The following is a 20,259-nucleotide window of genomic DNA, read 5'->3' as shown; positions in this document are numbered from 1 at the left end:
GTCATGGCGCTAAGACTTTAACATAGACTTACGACTGTCATGGCGCTAAGACTTTAATATAGACTTACAACTGTCATGACACTAAGACTTTAATATAGACTTACGACTGTCATGGCGCTAAGACTTTAATATAGACTTACGACTGTCATGGCGCTAAGACTTTAATATAGACTTACGACTGTCATGGCGCTAAGACTTTAATATAGACTTACGACTGTCATGGCGCTAAGACTTTAATATAGACTTACGACTGTCATGGCGCTAAGACTTTAATATAGACTTACGACTGTCATGGCGCTTAGACTTTAATATAGACTTACGACTGTCATGGCGCTAAGACTTTAATATAGACTTACGACTGTCATGGCGCTTAGACTTTAATATAGACTTACGACTGTCATGGCGCTAAGACTTTAATATAGACTTACGACTGTCATGGCGCTAAGACTTTAATATAGACTTACGACTGTCATGGCGCGAAGACTTTAATATAGACTTACGACTGTCATGGCGCGAAGACTTTAATATAGACTTACGACTGTCATGGCGCTAAGACTTTAATATAGACTTACGACTGTCATGGCGCTAAGACTTTAATATAGACTTACGACTGTCATGGCGCGAAGACTTTAATATAGACTTACGACTGTCATGGCGCTAAGACTTTAATATAGACTTACGACTGTCATGGCGCTAAGACTTTAACATAGACTTACGACTGTCATGGCGCTAAGACTTTAATATAGACTTACGACTGTCATGGCGCTAAGACTTTAATATAGACTTACGACTGTCATGGCGCTAAGACTTTAACATAGACTTACGACTGTCATGGCGCGAAGACTTTAACATAGACTTACGACTGTCATGGCGCTAAGACTTTAATATAGACTTACGACTGTCATGGCGCGAAGATCGCTCTGTGGAGCGGGGCCCTCTCCAGTCTCATAATTCAAAGCCTATTGTGATAAATATTTAAAAAATATATAAAACCTATTCTTATTGTCAGTGAGTGGAAACAGTCTGATAGTCAGTGTGGATGTCCAAATCTATCTACTGGCTAATTGTAGTCTACTGAAATTGTTTCATAAACGTATGTTCCCTCCAGACATGACAGCAATGAAATAACTTTCTTTGGTTTGGTGGAAAACCTTTGATTTCCCCATTCATACATGTTTTCGTATAAATTTTGTAAAACTATGCAGATAATATATTTTGTTCGACTAGTTAGTGTGTTCTCTCCATCCTGGATAGTGGTTTTTATGTAAATTATATTAAAAATTATAATTATCAATTTACCATGTGAACAAACACAACGCGTTACTATTGTTGGAATCACACATAAAATGACCAGTTCTACACCAGCGCGGAATCAGCGGTAATCGATGGACAAGCACTCGACAGCGGAGAGATGTGATGATTGAGCGCCAGCTGCAATAGCGGCAGCTGTTGATACGTAGGGCATATTTGTATTTAGGATATATGCAGGAGGAATCTATAAGTCAAAGGCCAAAGTTACTGTGACACAGAAACAACAAACAGAATCAGTGTCAAACTTTCACTGCCGCGAATGAAATGTTATCACACGGAAAGACAAATGCTTCAGGGGCTGGTCACGATCAACAGTTGCTTGGTTACCTTTCTCCGATCATGTTAACACACCCTCTCCCTGGTTCAAATTCAAATGTTCATTCACAAGGTTGCCAATGAAACAATTCCATGTCACAATAACTTTTGCCTCTGAGTATAATACCACTTCGGGTAGTGCTCAACATTGTAGGTAGGGTCGGTTGAAAAAAACAGACGTTGACTTTCATCTTCAGTGTATATGCCCGCCCCCGTGGTCTATTGGATAGAGCGTCTGCCCGGGTAGCGGAAGGTCCGGGGTTCGATCCCCAAGAATATCATACCAAAAGACGTTACATGATGGTACTTGTTGTAACCATGCCTGGCGCTCGGGATTAAGGGGATAAAATAGGTCGGCTCGGAGTCAGTACACTGTATGTCTGAGTAGGGGTATTCATGATAAACTGCGGCATTGCATCTCAGTGGGCTAGCACAATGAAATCGGAATTGGTCCGGACGAGTACAAGCAGCCACATACGCACGCACGCACACACGCACGGCGCTATACTAGTGCAATAATCTTGGACGCGACGTTAAATCCCAGTTCACCTCACCTTTATGACTTCTCGGGGCTCTCAAGAAATGGCAATGTGGCCGTGAATGGGGCTTGTTCTGTTTTTGCAAGTTTTGAGAGTTGTAAGTTTTCAATTTCCCGACACAGTTTTGTCCTATGCTCATAGCTCTTCACACGGCAACTGTACACATGTAATCAATTAGTATCTAATATTCTAAGATGCTTCCATAAAAGATGAAAGGCGCCGACTGTACTTTATTCTGCGATAAAACACACTTTTTGAGTGACGTCATAATGGACTAGCCTCATGGCGCTGTCCTCATTATCTCCCCCGTGATCTAACGCATCCTTGGTAACATCGTTCTTTCATTGCTGTCAAACAAGATGGCGCATCCACATCAATTATTTGTGAAAGATCTTCTTTAAACTTTTCGAATATTTGAATATTTCTATCTAGGAAGATATATGGCAAGATTATATATCTATTTCTCTTGCCATTGCGTCAGTGCAACAGCGGCCTCAGATTTGTCCGAGGAGGGCGTTCTTGCCTTACGAATTATGTATGTCTCTCAGGACAAAGGAATGAGCAATCCTTGAACAGTTTGATAACCACATGTACACCTGTTGGTCAGCGTACGGCATAAAACAATATACTGCAGTGAAACAAAACGGCCGCTGTTGGTCTCCCTCCGCCATGGTCGTCTCACGCCGACGCCATATCACGTCGGTGTACGGGTCACGCATTGTAGATGTTGCGCAGCACGGGTCACGGTAGATGATGCGCAGCACGGGTCACGGTCTATGATGCGCAGCAAACTCGGTCAGCACACAATTTCATTGCTTGATTGATTCATCATTCAAAGTTTTATAGGTGGTCGGGCAACTAGGCCCATTTACACCTTGCCCATAATAAAGGTTTATTTAGTGAGAGTGAGTTGGGTTTAACGCCGCTTTTAACAGTATTCCCGTTATATCGCGGCGTGACAAACCTAGAAACATAATTTGGGCGAACCGGGATTCGAACCCACAACCACAAGTTTCTGGCGTGCCCAAGGGACGCAACTCTGCACAGCGAATTGCGGCGCCTTAGACGACTGGGCCACCCGTGTCCCCGGTTTGCTAAGTGCCTATGTATAAAGCAGTAAAACTGCCACACGCTTTTATATAAGCAAGAATGACATTCCTAACTTGATGGCGAACGATATTCCTAGAAAATGTAAAAGAATCCACCATTGCCTTACGCTGACTGACATACTTTTGGCAATGCAGTAAATAATGAGCGACAATGTCAAGCTGATAACACACTGTACAATGTGCAGAAATGTTTTTATTAATACCAAGACCACAATGCCCAAGACGAATTGTGGTTAAGAGAACCTCCTCTCTCCGATTGTTTCTAGATATTTGTAATTTTGTAATAAAAGGTTCGCTGCCAAAGAGATGACGTTCTTTTAAGGATGATGCCCATCTCTGCTGCCATTTTGTGCCAGCATGGGCCATACTGATGGTGCCTAACTCTGCAGGAGAAGGTTAAATTGTCTCCTCCTGTTCTGACTCATCAAAGTCTAATGCAGCTTCAGCCAATTCTTCAGCCTTCTCATTTCCAAGTGGTCCAACATACGCAGTGGTCCATGAAAACTCAACATCTAACAGATCTTTTCTTAAGTCATTACAAAGGTCGAGAAAAATGGTGATCAAGTCCTGTCTCGCTGAGGAAGAACTGACCCGAATTGCTTGTAAAGCACTGACAGTCACTGAAACGTACCGCTGACACAGGCCTTAAAATATGAATCCCACACAATGTTTAATGTTTACTCCAAGTTCAGCAGAAAATACTGACAAGTGCTCAGCCAATCGGATAGAAGGTTCTCTATGCTCTACAACCACCTGACACTGACAACCACCTGACGCTGACAACCACCTGACACTGACAACCACCTGACGCTGACAACCACCTGACACTGACAACCACCTGACGCTGACAACCACCTGACACTGACAACCACCTGACACTGACGACTACCTGACACTGACAACCACCTGACGCTGACAACCACCTGACACTGACAACCACCTGACACTGACAACCACCTGACGCTGACAACCACCTGACACTGACAACCACCTGACACTGACGACTACCTGACACTGACAACCACCTGACACTGACAACCACCTGACGCTGACAACCACCTGACACTGACAACCACCTGACACTGACAACCACCTGACACTGACAACCACCTGACACTGACAACCACCTGACGCTGACAACCACCTGACACTGACAACCACCTGACATTGACAACCACCTGACACTGACAACCACCTGACACTGACAACCACCTGACACTGACAACCACCTGACACTGACAACCACCTGACACTGACGACTACCTGACACTGACAACCACCTGACACTGACAACCACCTGACACTGACAACCACCTGACGCTGACAACAACCTGACACTGACAACCACCTGACATTGACAACCTCCTGACACTGACAACCACCTGACGCTGACAACAACCTGACACTGACAACCACCTGACATTGACAACCACCTGACACTGACAACCACCTGACACTGACAACCACCTGACACTGACAACCACCTGACACTGACAACCACCTGACACTGACGACTACCTGACACTGACAACCACCTGACGCTGACAACAACCTGACACTGACAACCACCTGACACTGACAACCACCTGACACTGACAACCACCTGACACTGACGACTACCTGACACTGACAACCACCTGACGCTGACAACCACCTGCCACTGACAACCACCTGACACTGACAACCACCTGACACTGACAACCACCTGACACTGACAACCACCTGACCCTGACAACCACCTGACGCTGACAACCACCTGACACTGACAACCACCTGACGCTGACAACCACCTGACACTGACAACCACCTGACACTGACAACCACCTGACACTGGGCACTCAGATCCATCAGTGTAAATCTGCATAGCATATGTCCACTGTAAACTTCGGATGTGTTCCTCGGCTATGGCTTTATCACGAGGTGCTGGCTCAGATGTATTACAACTAGTTCATTGACTATGTCCTTACTTGCAGTTGCTGCAGTCTGCTAACATCAGTGGCGGAATCAAAGCTGCAACATGTACAACAGAAAACACCTCCACTCACAATAAAACCAGCGACACCGAACTTCGGCCATGTTTATATGTTAGATTGGCCCCACAATGCACTTGTGGAATGTTTCGAGTCACGTGATAAAATTGAAGCATATTAATCTAAAAACTTTACTATAAAAAGTCTTCTTATGGGCTTTTAGATAACCACACACTGAGCGGATGATGACATGTGACCTAATAAATAATGAACAACCTATTTTAGAGGTGTTCTTACGTGCTTAAAACATAAATATGTCTGTCTACAGTGAGAACACCTCCCCATGATGTCCATGCTCTTAGTCTCCTGAGACTGACAAAGGTGAAATTTTTAAGGCAGGTTCCTTCGTGTGGTGACATGGATCTTGTTATATCAGTGTGATTTTAATAGTAGATATCTTTGTTGAAACATATTTTTAAAAAAACACAAATGTAACAAGGGTTTGATCATTTTTATCTTTGCTAAGCTGAAACTTAACAAACACAGCTGCTGCGTCGGTTCCTTCATAGGTCATTGAATAATTCTTTCCAGATTTCAGCGGAAGCATATCTTCCTAGTTTGTCTCCAGACCCAAGGCAACTGAACTTACACTTACAGCCCTATACCAAAAAAGTGTTAGTTAAAACTAGGAGCCTCAATGTGTGACGTCCATTTCTGCTGTCACACGCAGTGATAATTATTGCTGGAATATTGCTAAACTCATTATATTATCGTGATCGGTTTCCTATTTATAAATCGACAGTTTCAAGAATAACCATCAGTATATGACTCTGACATTGCATCAGCCTTGATCTCAACTAAACCATACAACATCTTTACGATACATTAGTTATGAGTATTTTAAAATTAATATAAAGAACAAAATATTCTCGTTTTCAAAGGTCATAGGAAGGAAAAAGCACACTCAAATACTGGAATCATCAGTGATGGGCCCCATGAAGATCCAGAGTAGAATAGGTCTTCAGCAACCCATACTTGCCTTAAAAGGCGACTATGCTTGTCGTAAGAGGCGACTAACGGGATCGGGTGGTCAGGCTCGCTGACTTAGTTGATGCATGTCATCGATCCCAAATGCCTGGACCGATGTTCATGATGATAATCACAAGATTGTCTGGTCCAGACTTGATTATTTACAGACCGCCGTCATAAAGCTGGAATATTGCTGAGTGCGGCGTAAAACACCAAAAAAACCCACCAAAAACAAACATTAGTGATGGATCCGCCCTGTCTTGTGTTTTGGCCAGTGCGGGATACGTCACCACATGGATTTCGGCCACTTCCATCTATACAATGGAATCATTGCAGTGACTTAGCCTGTCAGCAAGCGGCAAAAGTCATTAGGTTCAGTGATGATAACAAAATTATTCAACCCAAACCTTTCACAATACAGATCTTCAAATTCTGCCTCCTGTCCCCTCAGCTATTCAACGGTTGTCAAGAAGTCAATATTTTATCAAAGAGGTACGCATACGACACCAACCCCAGTGCCCCATACACAACACCAGTGCCCAACACACAACCCCAGTGCCCAATACACAACCCCAGTGCCCAATACACAACCCCAGTGCCCAATACACAACCCCAGTGCCCAATACACAACCCCAGTGCCCAATACACAACCCCAGTGCCCAATGCACAACCCCAGTGCCCAATACACAACCCCAGTGCCCAATACACAACCCCAGTGCCCAATGCACAACCCCAGTGCCCAATACACAACCCCAGTGCCCAATGCACAACCCCAGTGCCCCATACACAACCCCAGTGCCCAATACACAACCCCAGTGCCCAATGCACAACCCCAGTGCCCAATACACAACCCCAGTGCCCAATGCACAACCCCAGTGCCCCATACACAACCCCAGTGCCCAATACACAACCCCAGTGCCCAATGCACAACCCCAGTGCCCAATACACAACCCCAGTGCCCAATGCACAACCCCAGTGCCCCATACACAACCCCAGTGCCCAATACACAACCCCAGTGCCCAATACACAACCCCAGTGCCCAATGCACAACCCCAGTGCCCAATACACAACCCCAGTGCCCCATACACAACCCCAGTGCCCAATACACAACCCCAGTGCCCAATACACAACCCCAGTGCCCAATGCACAACCCCAGTGCCCAATACACAACCCCAGTGCCCCATACACAACCCCAGTGCCCAATACACAACCACAGTGCCCAATACACAACCCCAGTGCCCAATACACAACCCCAGTGCCCAATGCACAACCCCAGTGCCCAATACACAACCCCAGTGCCCAATACACAACCCCAGTGCCCAATACACAACCCCAGTGCCCCATACACAACCCCAGTGCCCAATACACAACCCCAGTGCCCAATGCACAACCCCAGTGCCCAATACACAACCCCAGTGCCCCATACACAACCCCAGTGCCCAATACACCTTTACGATACTATGACGGAGCCCAACCGTCAGAATCAAGTGTCAGGCTCCTTCTACGAGGATATGTTATCTTGTTGAAATCAATGTAAGTTCATTTTGATTTTTTTTGTCACAAATATTGAAGAAACAAAAGTATCAGTAAGTTTTAAAATCTTATTCAATAGAGCGAGATAAGAAGCAGATTCTCGTCGGCCAGCGTGGGTCCCCGGTAACATGGGCTGCACTCAATGTCAGATGGTCAGTGATCTGCTGAATCCCCGTACTCTGCAGAAATTGATCATTTGTTACAATATCACTCACCGAGTTGTCTGGATAGGACTCTGTTACTTACAGGCGTGTGGTGTTACGCAATAACTAAAAGCGATAAAAGTCTTTCCATTAATCACAAGAAAGCTCCATAGCCTTCATTGTATGAGGGGGGCACGGGTGGCCTAGTCGTCTAAGGCGCCGCGATTCGCTGTGCAGAGTTGCGTCCCTTGGGCACGCCAGAAACCTATGGTTGTGGGTTCGAATCCCTAGGTTTGTCAGCACCATACCCGTGCTCGTGGGTTTCACCGAAGTGGTAAACGTCTGCGACCTGCATCACTTCGAGCTTTCCTCCCACATTAAGCTGACACGCCGCGATATAACTGGAATACTGTAAAAAGCGGCGTTAAACCCAACTCACTCACTCACTTATTGTATGATTCCGACCGTATCCTCAGCATGTACCTATGAATCACTATCAAATACTGATAATGTAATGTGTTCGTGAAAATGTGAGCGTACCCTGTCCCACTGGTGGCACCCGTCACAAACACATGCAAGGGCTGGTCAATTGTTCATCTGAGGAAAAAACGAGAACATTATCCTACGAGACAAAATAGGAATATCATTTTTGTCGCTGATCGTCAATTTTGGAAATGTCATCCACTTATCTACCTTAAAACGGTTTCAAGCTTGACTAAGGCCTTGGATGTTGTAATCCTGATCAATCAATGTTCGACAAACACAAGGCCATTTTAGTTGGCTTGACCCCAAGCCTGAGGCCATAGGTACATATTCTGACCAGTCCAGCAAGTTTCCATTACTCTGTAATTCGATAATCAATATATTATCCATATGGTATAGTCCGAAATGTATGTATTATAATACATTCAACTTTGACAGTAGAATATTACTACGTTATAACATATTGATCCTTGATCATATCTACAAGATAAAGATTCTTCTTTTTGTTGTCATCGCTTGTTCCAAATAAGTACCATCGACACATAAGATGAACTTTCTTCATTGACATAACACTGAAGGCTTGAGGATGTGAAAAACGAGTTTTTTTTCTTAATAATCCATTCATTGTGTAATTGTACATATTCTACCTTCATGTTCTTAGAAATTGGGTGACGCCTTCTCTGAACGACGTCATATGCTAACAAATAATAATCACCACGTAGTCAGTTACTTTGATCAATTTCTGTTTTAGTGACCAGATTCACCTAGAGATGTTTAGAGAAATTCAGAATCTGCATCTTATCGTTTGTTCTAACGGTCCTGGAGAAAGCTTCCTGTCGTATTGCCAGGTTGCACCTCGAGTGAACAGTGTATGGACGAATCCACCAATGTTATATTCACACAACAGCCTTGACCCTTGACTCTTGACCCTTGACCCAAAGGAACGTCTGTTTTCAATGTACATAGCAATTATGCACAGTGAATGTTGCGCTATACAAATGCCCAGATAGCGAATGGGACTTCTCCCAAGAAGCGCTGCCTAGTGATACCCACCCAGAACTTTTCGGAGAATGTGAAGACTCCCCAAAACTGCAGCCTTCTGCATTACCCAGATTGTCAGAAGGGCTGTATTCCTGGTAGCAAACCCGGGTACTCTCCCGATGTCAGTCAACAGATTGGGAGCTACCAAACCTAAGGCATCGAGAACAAAGGGCGTCGGACAACTTGGTACTTGGGATCCAAGCGTGACATTTCGAAAGCGAGGTCCGCATATTTGCCATGTTTTTCCTCAATCTTGTCAATCACATCAGTGTCAAAGGGGACAGAAAATTCAATGATAAAAATGATTTCATTGGATTTATCAAAAAGGACAAGATCAGGTTTGTTGGCCTGGATACGTCTAGGGCTGTAAATGGGCCTATTCCAAAGATTTTTGTATTGATAATTTTCCATGACGCCGTCTACATATTCCGGGTCGTACCATTGGTGGACCTCTGTGTGAAAACCACAAGCATGGCGAAGACGGTAATAAAATGATCGAGCTACACCATCATGTCGCTTAAGATACTGTGCCATAGTTGGGGATCCACTGACAATGTGTTGGACAGCCTCATTCAATTCATTACATAATCTACGTTTCATATTTACATTTTGATGCAAAATCACACATGGACGGTTTCGAGTGGGAAGTGACTGGTCCTGAGCAGCAAACAGAAAACCTTCTGTTTCACTTTTCAGGCCAGACGTCTTCATCCAAGCGAAGGACTCTGCAGGATTGCTGATCTTCTCAACAAACTGCACATAAACTCGATGAAGTGGTCGTTCAGATAGCCTCTCCTTTAAAAACTCAGCCGACTTGATATGACACTTCGCTTGGTTGACACTCATTTCTGTACCGTCCAGCAGTACAGAACCATAAAAAAAAATCAACACCGACATTGAGATTATGTCCCACATCCTTGACTCGTATTAGAACACTGTGGAATGCCTTGTTTTCATCATGAATCTTGACATGCCTCACAAGAGGATCATCAGACAAATAAATGTGTGCAAAAGTGCACAAAACAATTCTATCATGAAGAGCCCCAACGTTAATCAAACCACGTCCTCCCATAATGATTGATAAATATAAGCGATTGAGGGAAGAGCGAGAATAGGATCTATTGTCTGACATTATTATTATTATTATTATTATTATTATTATTATTATTTAAGAGGATAATGAATTGGTTACTACACACTGCCTCGTTAGATACGGTTTTTGTTACAACCCGCTTTCCCTCATTCATTCATACCTCCAGTCTCGTGGTTTCATTCATTCATACCTCCAGTCTCGTGGTCTCATGCATTCATACCTTCAGTCTCGTGGTCTCATTCATTCATACCTCCAGTCTCGTGGTCTCATTCATTCATACCTCCAGTCTCGTGGTCTCATTCGTTCATACCTCCAGTCTCGTGGTCTCATTCATTCATACCTCCAATCTCGTGGTCTCATTCATTCATACATTCAGTCTCGTCGTCTCATTCATTCATACCTCCAGTCTCGTGGTCTCATTCATTTATACCTCCAGTCTCGTGGTCTCATTCATTCATAACTCCAGTCTCGTGGTCTCATTCATTCATACCTCCAGTCTCGTGGTCTCATTCGTTCATATCTCCAGTCTCGTGGTCTCATTCATTCATACATCCAGTCTCGTGGTCTCATTCGTTCATACCTCCAGTCTCGTGGTCTCATTCATTCATACCTTCAGTCTCGTGGTCTCATTCATTCATACCTCCAGTCCCGTGGTCTCATTCATTCATACATCCAGTCTTGTGGTCTCATTCATTCATACCTCCAGTCTCGTGGTCTCATTCATTCATAACTCCAGTCTCGTGGTCTCATTCATTCATACCTCCAGTCTCGTGGTCTCATTCATTCATACCTCCAGTCTCGTGGTCTCATTCATTCATACCTCCAGTCTCGTGGTAATACAATAGATATGTAAGGGGGATTCGATCAGCAATCTATATAATGTAAGTACACCAAGGTACATCGTAATGTATATTTGATGGTATATCTCACAATCAAAGGGAAAGAATTGGTTTCATTCATTCGTGACAAACTTGTGTCATTCCAGGACGAGCGCTTGCCTTGCATTTTGCTTCATGTTCATGTTCAAATTTGAATTTCCAAGAAGCCATCACTTGATCTGCAGATTCACACACTGTGACAGGATCAAATGACCGTGAGTTCGAATCCTACTTTTCTCGACCAGATAAACATTCTTCGTGTGGCAGCACTATTCCTGTCCTTTTGGGTTTAATTGAAAGAAGGAACGTCAGGGAAAATATCACTTTCTTCCTGTGGGCTTTCATCCCACATTGAACTGGCAACGTGTGACTCACCCACCCACCCACTCACTCACCCACCAACTCACCAACTCACTCACTCACTCACTCACTCACTCACTCAACTCACTCACTCACTCACTCAACTCACTCACTCACTCACTCGTCTTTGTGCACACGTTTCCCTTGAACCCACTCAACATGGCATTTTAAATAATATATCATATTTGTGATGAATATGTTATCAAGATTTAAAACCGCCATCAAGAGTTAATATTATACAGTGTTATGACCCTTGTTTTAAATTGTTGACGTTTACAAGAGGTTAGGTTTCGTTTCAAGGGCATAACTCATATTTTATAAATAATTGTTTCATTTATAAATCTCTTTATGAAACTTTGTATACACATCAAGCAAGTGCTGACCACCCGGTGTCCGGTGTTCCGGAATATTTTTCATTTTTGCTTCTCCGCTGCAACACGTTCCAATGATGGTAGGGTTTTTCTCCGCAAAATCGTTCATTATTTCTCCATCTTACTTTGCTAATACATTACGACAAGGTCGTCACACCGGAGGTCGAGTTCCCTTGAATAGCTACAATGGGTGAAGCCCACTTCTAATATTCTTGCTTGAATATTGTTGAAAGCGGCGGAAATCCAACTCACTCACTCACACATTTGGTCTGGGGAACAGGACAGAACCAGTCCTGGTCAACAAGAGTCAAACCAGGCGAACAGTTCACTCACTGTACAAGGTATTGAGACCACTTCTTATCCTCCGAAATCGCGTTGGCGGTTCGACAGGATTGTTTGTGCGGTCTCGTGATTGATGGCGCATTTAATGTTGTTTATGTCAGGCAGCTGTCATACATATGGAAGCTGTCAGGAAGTGGGTGGTTTATACATGTGGCTGATACTATCGCCAGACCCGAGGCCTGACAGAGAAGAAAGTAGGCAGGGACACAAGGGTTGGAATCCACGTTTTATTTGAAACTCTCAAACAGCCGCGACGGGGTGAGACATAAAAACAGAACGAAATACCATTATTGCCACATGTCAGCTGAGAATGGAGACAAGAACATGATGCACATTAATACTTATAATAATGATAATAATGTTAATAATAATAATAATAATAATAATAATAATAATAATAATAATACCCTTTTATGGAACTGAATCTATCCACATACCAGATCAACAAGTTATGTTTATGACAATGTGACACCACCTCTGGAATAAACAGACACAGGTGTTAGTATTACGTTATTAAACAGACACAGGTGTTAGTATTACGTTATTAAACAGACACAGGTGTTAGTATACGTTATTAAGCAAACAGGTGTCAGTATTTCGTTATTAAACAGGGACACAACGACCATTTAACCAGCTGGCGTGGATACTTATCACCTTGATGACGTCACAGTCACATTACGTCATGTCCTGAATAATTTCACATGTGTCTACATTTCTGGATCAGTTCTTCCATCTTGTTTATTTTGTTTAACCCCGCACACAGCAATTGTCCAGCTATATGACGGCGGTCTGTAAATAATAGAATCTGGACCAGACAATCCACTGATTGACATCATGAGCATGGATCTACTTAATAATGACCCCTTTCTTTGACAGTTCTCAAAGACACCTTCAGTGTTCAATATTCATTTCAATATATTTAATATTTAACGTTAAGAAAATATCGGTCCTGGCATCAGTAGAAATAACAGTCCTGGTATCAGTAGAAATAACAGTCCAGGTATCAGTAGAAATATCGGTCCTGGTATCAGTAGAAATAACAGTCCAGGTATCAGTAGAAATATCGGTCCTGGTATCAGTAGAAGTATCAGTCCTGGTATCAGTAGAAATATCAGTCCTGGTATCAGTAGAAATATCGTTCCTGGTATCAGTAGAAATATCAGTCCTGGTATCAGTAGAAATATCGGTCCTGGTATCAGTAGAAATATCAGTCCTGGTATCAGTAGAAATATCGGTCCTGGTATTAGTAGAAATATCTTAACAATAAACTACCAAAACATTCTTGAGTGTTGTAATCATTCTGTAATCTCAATACTGATATATCATACATGTTGTTTCAATGGCCTAATGGAAGAACTATAACAGCTGTGTACTAAGGAGCCTCCGGTACAGCGCGATAGACGGGGGAAGGTAGAGTCTGTTATTTCCATGGATTACACGATAAGGCGCAATCGGATATCATCGGCTCATTCCGTCACTACACCCTCGGAAGCCCAAGTAGTTCAGGTCATTTGACCTTGCCCTTGTTGGAAGCTGCTATCTGGGGATTCCCCTTCACACTTAATATTGACAGTAGCGGCTGACCTCGACTCGGTGAGCACTTCAAATCTAACTGACGTGCAATTCCCAATGAACGTCAGTATGTCACGATTAAAACGTCGATTAAATGTACTGGGGATACAGTCTGTGGGCAAAGATGATTCCCTCATCACACAACCTCGTGACACCATCGACACACGGCAGCAACTAAGTCGGATGTGGTCGGACACTTGCTGTAAACGTAACACGCGACATATTGTTGACAGGAAGCAAGTCATTTGTCAAATACACACTGCTTTGAATTAAGCAAAACAAAACGCAACCTTAATGTTTGTAGTACCCTAACCATACATTGAATTTGACAGGACAAATAATGGCATCAATGATTTAAAAAACACCTCCTCCAGGAAGCCCACCATTTAAAGACAAATACGGCTGTTGTCTGCATGATCTGTGCATCCACGGGAGACAACTGTCCTCGGATTCCGCACAGCGCCCTTGTAATATAAGAGTGACGTCCCTTTACGTTTGGCTCTTTTTTCCTATTTTCTAATGTGCTTTATTGTTTCAGCGGAGGTCAAAATCATGTTTGTGCGTTTGTTGAGTGTATTAAGGTTGTTTGTCGGTGAGATTGTGAGATGACTACAAAACACTGTTAACGATCGTGTCCTCTCAATATGTCACAGGTTGCACGGAAGACGATTAAATGAAAATGATTTTGAATCCCAGTTTTATCAAACTATGGTTTGCTACCTTTCAGAAAACACACGTTGCAGATTGGTTCACAGTATTTACGCTACAAACATGGAGCCACGTTACATTAGGTGACGCTAGTTCTGGATGTGACAACTCACCTCTGTGTGATATGGGATACACGTGTAAATCAATATATGGAATATGTACACAAAGATGTAATAAACAGGAAATAAACAAGCATACATTCATAAGGAATAACAACAATACTGCACGGTTGTCAACAATGCATATAACAACAGATATGGAGGAGGGATATGTACAGCCAACCACCGCTAAGCTTGTTGAACGACCCCACCCATCCCATCCTGTGACGATCGGGGCCCCGACCCACAAATCCCATTCGTGATCACTCGCCTCTTTCCGTAACCGGCAAGAAGACTCGTCCCCCAATCGATAAATGTTATGTGCGAAACTACGACAAACCAATCAGAATGACTTCAAGTACCTCGGTCAATAAATTCCTCAGGAATAATTTTTGATTTTGCATTTAAAAACTTTCTCAGTGAAATATACAGTTAAACGTGTTCAATCATATTGCAGAATATAGGGGAGAAATATACGTGAATCATTACGCAACGAGTTGACAATTCTTTTAGCCATGCCCGTTTGCGCTTAGTCGGAACAAAGTCGCAAAAGAGGAGCACGAGTCGCTTTTCGGCATGTCCCGGAATAACACGAGTTGGTCGCGAATGCCACAAATCTCTATCGTTCGAGCAAACTCAAATGTCTGTCATAGGCTTACGAATGACGTAGTGCTACGAGCGCTTTGTTGATCGGGGCCCTGACAGTGGATGACGTATCAGCACAGGTGTATATTATGTCTGGACTTCTAGAGACCAGTACCAACAGGAATATATATTTACAACGTGTTGTAGGGAAGAGGCAGGTGATCGTATCTTAATAACTGTCTAACACTGACACTTTTAACACAACAGGACGCTTGGGTCTGATGGATGGCCGACACATGCAGGTTGGGTATCGTCACGTGACCCAACCTGTGAGCCAAACAGAGACATGGAGTTATAATGAAAATAAGCCTTGTCTCGTGTCCTACTCAACGCAAATCCAGTCGTGTGTAAAGTTAACTTCTTATCACGTGACTGTCCCTAACAACCAATCAGAATATCTAATACTTTGAGGACTAGGTCTTATTGTGTGATTCCTTACAGCCAACTAGCGATACATGAACCATTTTTACAACTTTCTGTCAAATTTTTATTTCTTTAATCATTGACGTGATTGACAGCGCCTGGACAATCTCTCATAGAAATCGCCTTGGAACCTGCATGAACAAGATGTGTCATTATTGCGATTAACTCCGTGGAATGAGGCGGAGCTTCGGACAAACAGTTGCACAACACCCGACATTATACAGACCAACCTTTTCTGTTACGAATTATTATATGAATAAAATCTCATGTGAACATAAACTTAAATATGTGAACAAAAAATAATATCTGATTCAAGTTAACATTTCAAGTCGATAAACATCGTTAAAACAATTTCCCAATGACCCCAGAAAAAATAGTCCCTTTTGTCACAGGAATCATTTTGACTGTACACCGGTGAAGAGAACTCCTCAGATCTTCATGTGTTTGAGCGACTCCTTGTGAAGCGGTGACTGGAGCTGGTTGTTGTCGTAGCTGAGGCTTGTGGCCTCCCAGATGGCGTCGATGGAGAGGCGGGGACAGGCGACGCTGCTGACGTCCACGGTAGAGTCTCCAGGCTCCATACTGCGACAGAAACACGGTTACAGAGTTCTCATTTGTCGACGTATGTGGGGAGATTCGTACTGGGAATATCACGTGACCGGTTCGTCACGATTAATTACCGTCATAACGACGCGACAGTTGAAGTAGGCTAGGCGAACAGTGAGATTAATATTTCAGCTTAACATGACTGTCTATAGGAAGAAGATTACAATGACACCATATATATTCACTGCTGTATGTTTAATCTCCTCCACTATGAAGTAAATGATTGAAGATGCTGCACCAGGCTTTACAACATATTTATTTGTTGATGTTAGCATGTGTGACTGTCTGATCACTTGTAGCTCCCCCGCCGATTTACGATGCGGAAATACGAGTGTAACAGCCAGTTTATCATATAAAGTCTTTCTTAAAATACTCGATGTTTTAGACGTACTTAGTCAATGAAGTAACTATAGACACTGCGTATGGATACAATTGGAGTGAACCGGCCCGTGCACAATATAGTGCCACGTTTGTCTCAATCACCACACAGGACAAAAATGTATTGAGCAAGTCGGCAATAATTATATTGATGGACAACTGCATGTTCAACAATACTCTAGCTATATGACGGCGATCTGTAAATAATCGAGTCTGTACAAGACAACCCATTAACTGACTTCATCGATCAACGTAATTGGGATGAATTATTTGATAGGCATTACTTAGAAGTTAACGGATGACAAAGTAGACACAATTTATGGATAACAACTTCTTTATTTAATTAAATGCGGCGTTTCGGTATAGATCTTTATACCGTTGTCACGCCTTGCATTTCTCATGCCTTACAGTAAATAACGAAGTTGTTATCATAAATTTTGTCTACTTTGTCACGTATTTGGGATACGATGACAAACAAATCGTAGAACCTGACCCCGACTCATTTCGTTGCGTCTTCCCACAAGCTGGGGACCTCTGTTCCCACCTCGCCTCTTACGACAAGCTGGGGACCTATATTCTCACCCCGCCTCTTATGACAAGCACGGGACCGATAGTCTCACCCAGCCACTTACGACAAGCTGGGGACCGATAAACTCACCCAGCCACTTACGACAAGCTGGGGACCTATGTTCTCACCCCGGCTCTTACGACAAGCACGGGACCAATAATCTCACCCCGTCTCTTACGACAAGCTGGGGACCGATAGTCTCACTCCGCCTCTTACAACAAGCTGGGGACCTATATTCTCACCTCGCCTTTTACGACCAGCTGGGTACCTATGTTGTCACCATGCCTTTGACGACAAGCTGGGGGCCGATAGTCTCACCCCGCCTCTTACGACAAGCACGGGACCAATAATCTCACCCCGTCTCTTACGACAAGCTGGGGACCTATATTCTCACCCAGCCTCTTACAACAAGCTGGGGACCTATATTCTCACCCAGCCTCTTACAACAAGCTGGGGACCTATGTTCTCAACCCGGCTCTTACAACAAGCTGGGGACCTATGTTCTCACCTCGCCTTTTACGACAAGCTTGGGACCGATAGTCTCACCCCGGCTTCTGTTCAGAAAGGTTAAATGTACAGGAGATAGATTGATCCCAGCTTACTCTTTATGTCTTCTGTACTTCAAGCGTTTGAAATTGAATTTCTTGTAGCTCTCGTGCATCCGACAGTAGCAGCCCGTCAACACCACCACAACGATCAAGATGGCGCCCGAGAGAGTTCCGGCCACGATGTACAGGTTCCGGACGTGGTAGGAATGCTGGGTATCCGACACGCCACGTGGTTTCCCCTCCAGGAACGGGGCGAACATGTCAACTGAAACATGGGATGTGTATGTGACGGAAGAGCCAAGGCAGGAATGAAGAACAGTGCATGAGTGAGTGAGTATCTATTGACGCCGCTGTCAGAAATATTCCAACAATATCACGTGCATGGGCCTCACACATTGTACTCATGAGGGGAATCGAACCTGGGTCTTCGGCTGACAAGTGGACGCTTTAACCACGAGGCAACCCCACTGCCCCGAATGAGTATAATATCAATGAACACACAATTCCATTTAGAAAGTGGTCAAATGTAACAAATGTTATTTTTGGGTTGGTTGGTTGGTTTGTTGTTTAACGCCGCACTCAGCAATATTCCAGCTTTATGACGGCGGTTAGTAATAATCGAGTCTGCACCAGACAATCCAGTGATTAATATCATGAGCATCAATCCACGCAATTGGGATCGATGACATGCATCAACTAAGTTAGCGAGCCTGACCACCCGCGACCGTTAGTCGCCTTTTACGACAAGCATAGTCGCCTTTTACGGCAAGCATGGGTTGCTGAAGATCTATTCTACCCCGGATCTTCACGGGTCGTTATATTTGGGATAACACTTTGTTAGTAAAGTACAGATTCTAATACTTTTTGGGCTTCAGATCCCATCCGGGATTCGAACACACTCCTAGAGTGAGGCACCTAATCGCCAGCACACAAAGTCAGCAATGTAACCCATCCGGGATTTGAACCCATACTTCCAGAGTGAGGCACCTTATCGCCAGCACACAAAGGCAGCGACCCTACCCACTCAGCCACCATTGTCGGACCATCATTTTTGTGGAAGCCTCGGTGGCCGAGTGGGTTGGATCGCTGACTTAAAAGTACTAGAATCTGAACTGTACAAAGAAAGTGTTATCCCAAATACAACATTTGTCATAGTATAAAATCAAGACCTTTTCAGATATCAGAGTGTATCTTGTAACCTGCAGAAAGAGTGATACAGAAGGCTGGCGAGCTGGAGGTAGCGCACTACCCCTGGCGGACGCCACATCGCATAAAAGACAACACAGGCACCGTAACCCGCCCTGATGTATTGCTGGGTGCTTCTCATAGACCCATGCGTTCTACGTAACCAGGATGCACCGCTTACACCAACATTTAAGACAAAAACAATCCACTTGTGAAGCTGAATGGGCTCCACGTCTGTTACAACCGTCCGTGAACGTACATGAGATACATCGATCAATTTGGTACTACGACACTAACTGAAAACCCTCCACATCATCTCGTCCTGGCCATACAGGGATGGTTCACCCGCATCAGCATCCCCGAGTCTCATCTTAGATACCGGTGACGTACATTGTATTCCAAAGGTAGGCGCGATAGTCACGGAGTTTAATGTCATCCCCATAAATAACACCCATGTTATATTGCCCCGTGGCCACATACAGGTGACGTCAGAGTGTCAGGAGACAACAGTCGTGCATCCACGTGAAGCGCAGGATAATGAAATGGAGACGAATGATCTTTAAAAGTATTTTATTTTTCCTATACGAAATCCACGGCGTCTGATTAATCAAAGACAAGCCAGGGAGGACTCATCGTGATCGACCAAACTACAAGACAGTCTTGTCGTCACACACTGTCGCCGTCAGATAGTACCCTGAATCCTAGCAGCTGTGTGGTTGATATACATCTGTCTGTTCCTGTATGGCGTCTTCTGGTTACCAGTATACTAATACAGCATCCTGGCTAGTCTTGGTATTCTGGCTAGTGTATCCTTCGTGTATAGCGTCATCTAGCTAGTGTATCCTTCGTGTATAGCGTCATCTTGCTAGTATATCCTTCGTGTATAGCGTCATTTGCCTTGTATATCCTTCGTGTATAGCATCTTCTGGCTGGTATATCCTTCGTGTATAGCGTCATCTGGCTGGTATATCTTTCGTGTATAGCATCTTCTGGCTGGTATATCCTTCGTGT

At 43.8% G+C, this 20,259-nt stretch overlaps 2 protein-coding genes across 2 annotated transcripts in view; one reads left to right on the top strand and one right to left on the bottom strand.

Annotated features, from left to right (window-relative positions):
- Positions 1-6,517: 6,517 nt before the first annotated feature.
- On the top strand, positions 6,518-7,810 carry LOC124126878 (leucine-rich repeat extensin-like protein 5). The gene has a single exon (XM_046490423.2). The coding sequence runs from the start codon at positions 6,518-6,520 to the stop codon at positions 7,808-7,810; it is 1,293 nt and encodes a 430-aa protein (XP_046346379.2).
- Positions 7,811-12,730: 4,920 nt separating this feature from the next.
- LOC124126877 (delta and Notch-like epidermal growth factor-related receptor) overlaps positions 12,731-20,259 on the bottom strand; it is a 134,223-nt gene continuing 126,694 nt past the window's right edge. The window contains exons 10-11 of the mRNA XM_048390635.1: positions 18,118-18,328; positions 12,731-16,545 (exon numbers count right to left, since the gene is read on the bottom strand). Coding sequence (XP_048246592.1) covers positions 16,392-16,545; positions 18,118-18,328 — 365 coding nt within the window. The 3' untranslated portion in view covers positions 12,731-16,391. The remainder of the gene's footprint in view (positions 16,546-18,117; positions 18,329-20,259) is intronic.

This window comes from Haliotis rufescens, unplaced genomic scaffold (assembly GCF_023055435.1).
Source record: "Haliotis rufescens isolate VD_foot unplaced genomic scaffold, xgHalRufe1.0.p SCAF_9, whole genome shotgun sequence".
Classification (NCBI taxonomy): Eukaryota; Metazoa; Mollusca; class Gastropoda; order Lepetellida; family Haliotidae; genus Haliotis; species Haliotis rufescens.
This window is presented reverse-complemented; position numbering and strand designations above follow the sequence as displayed.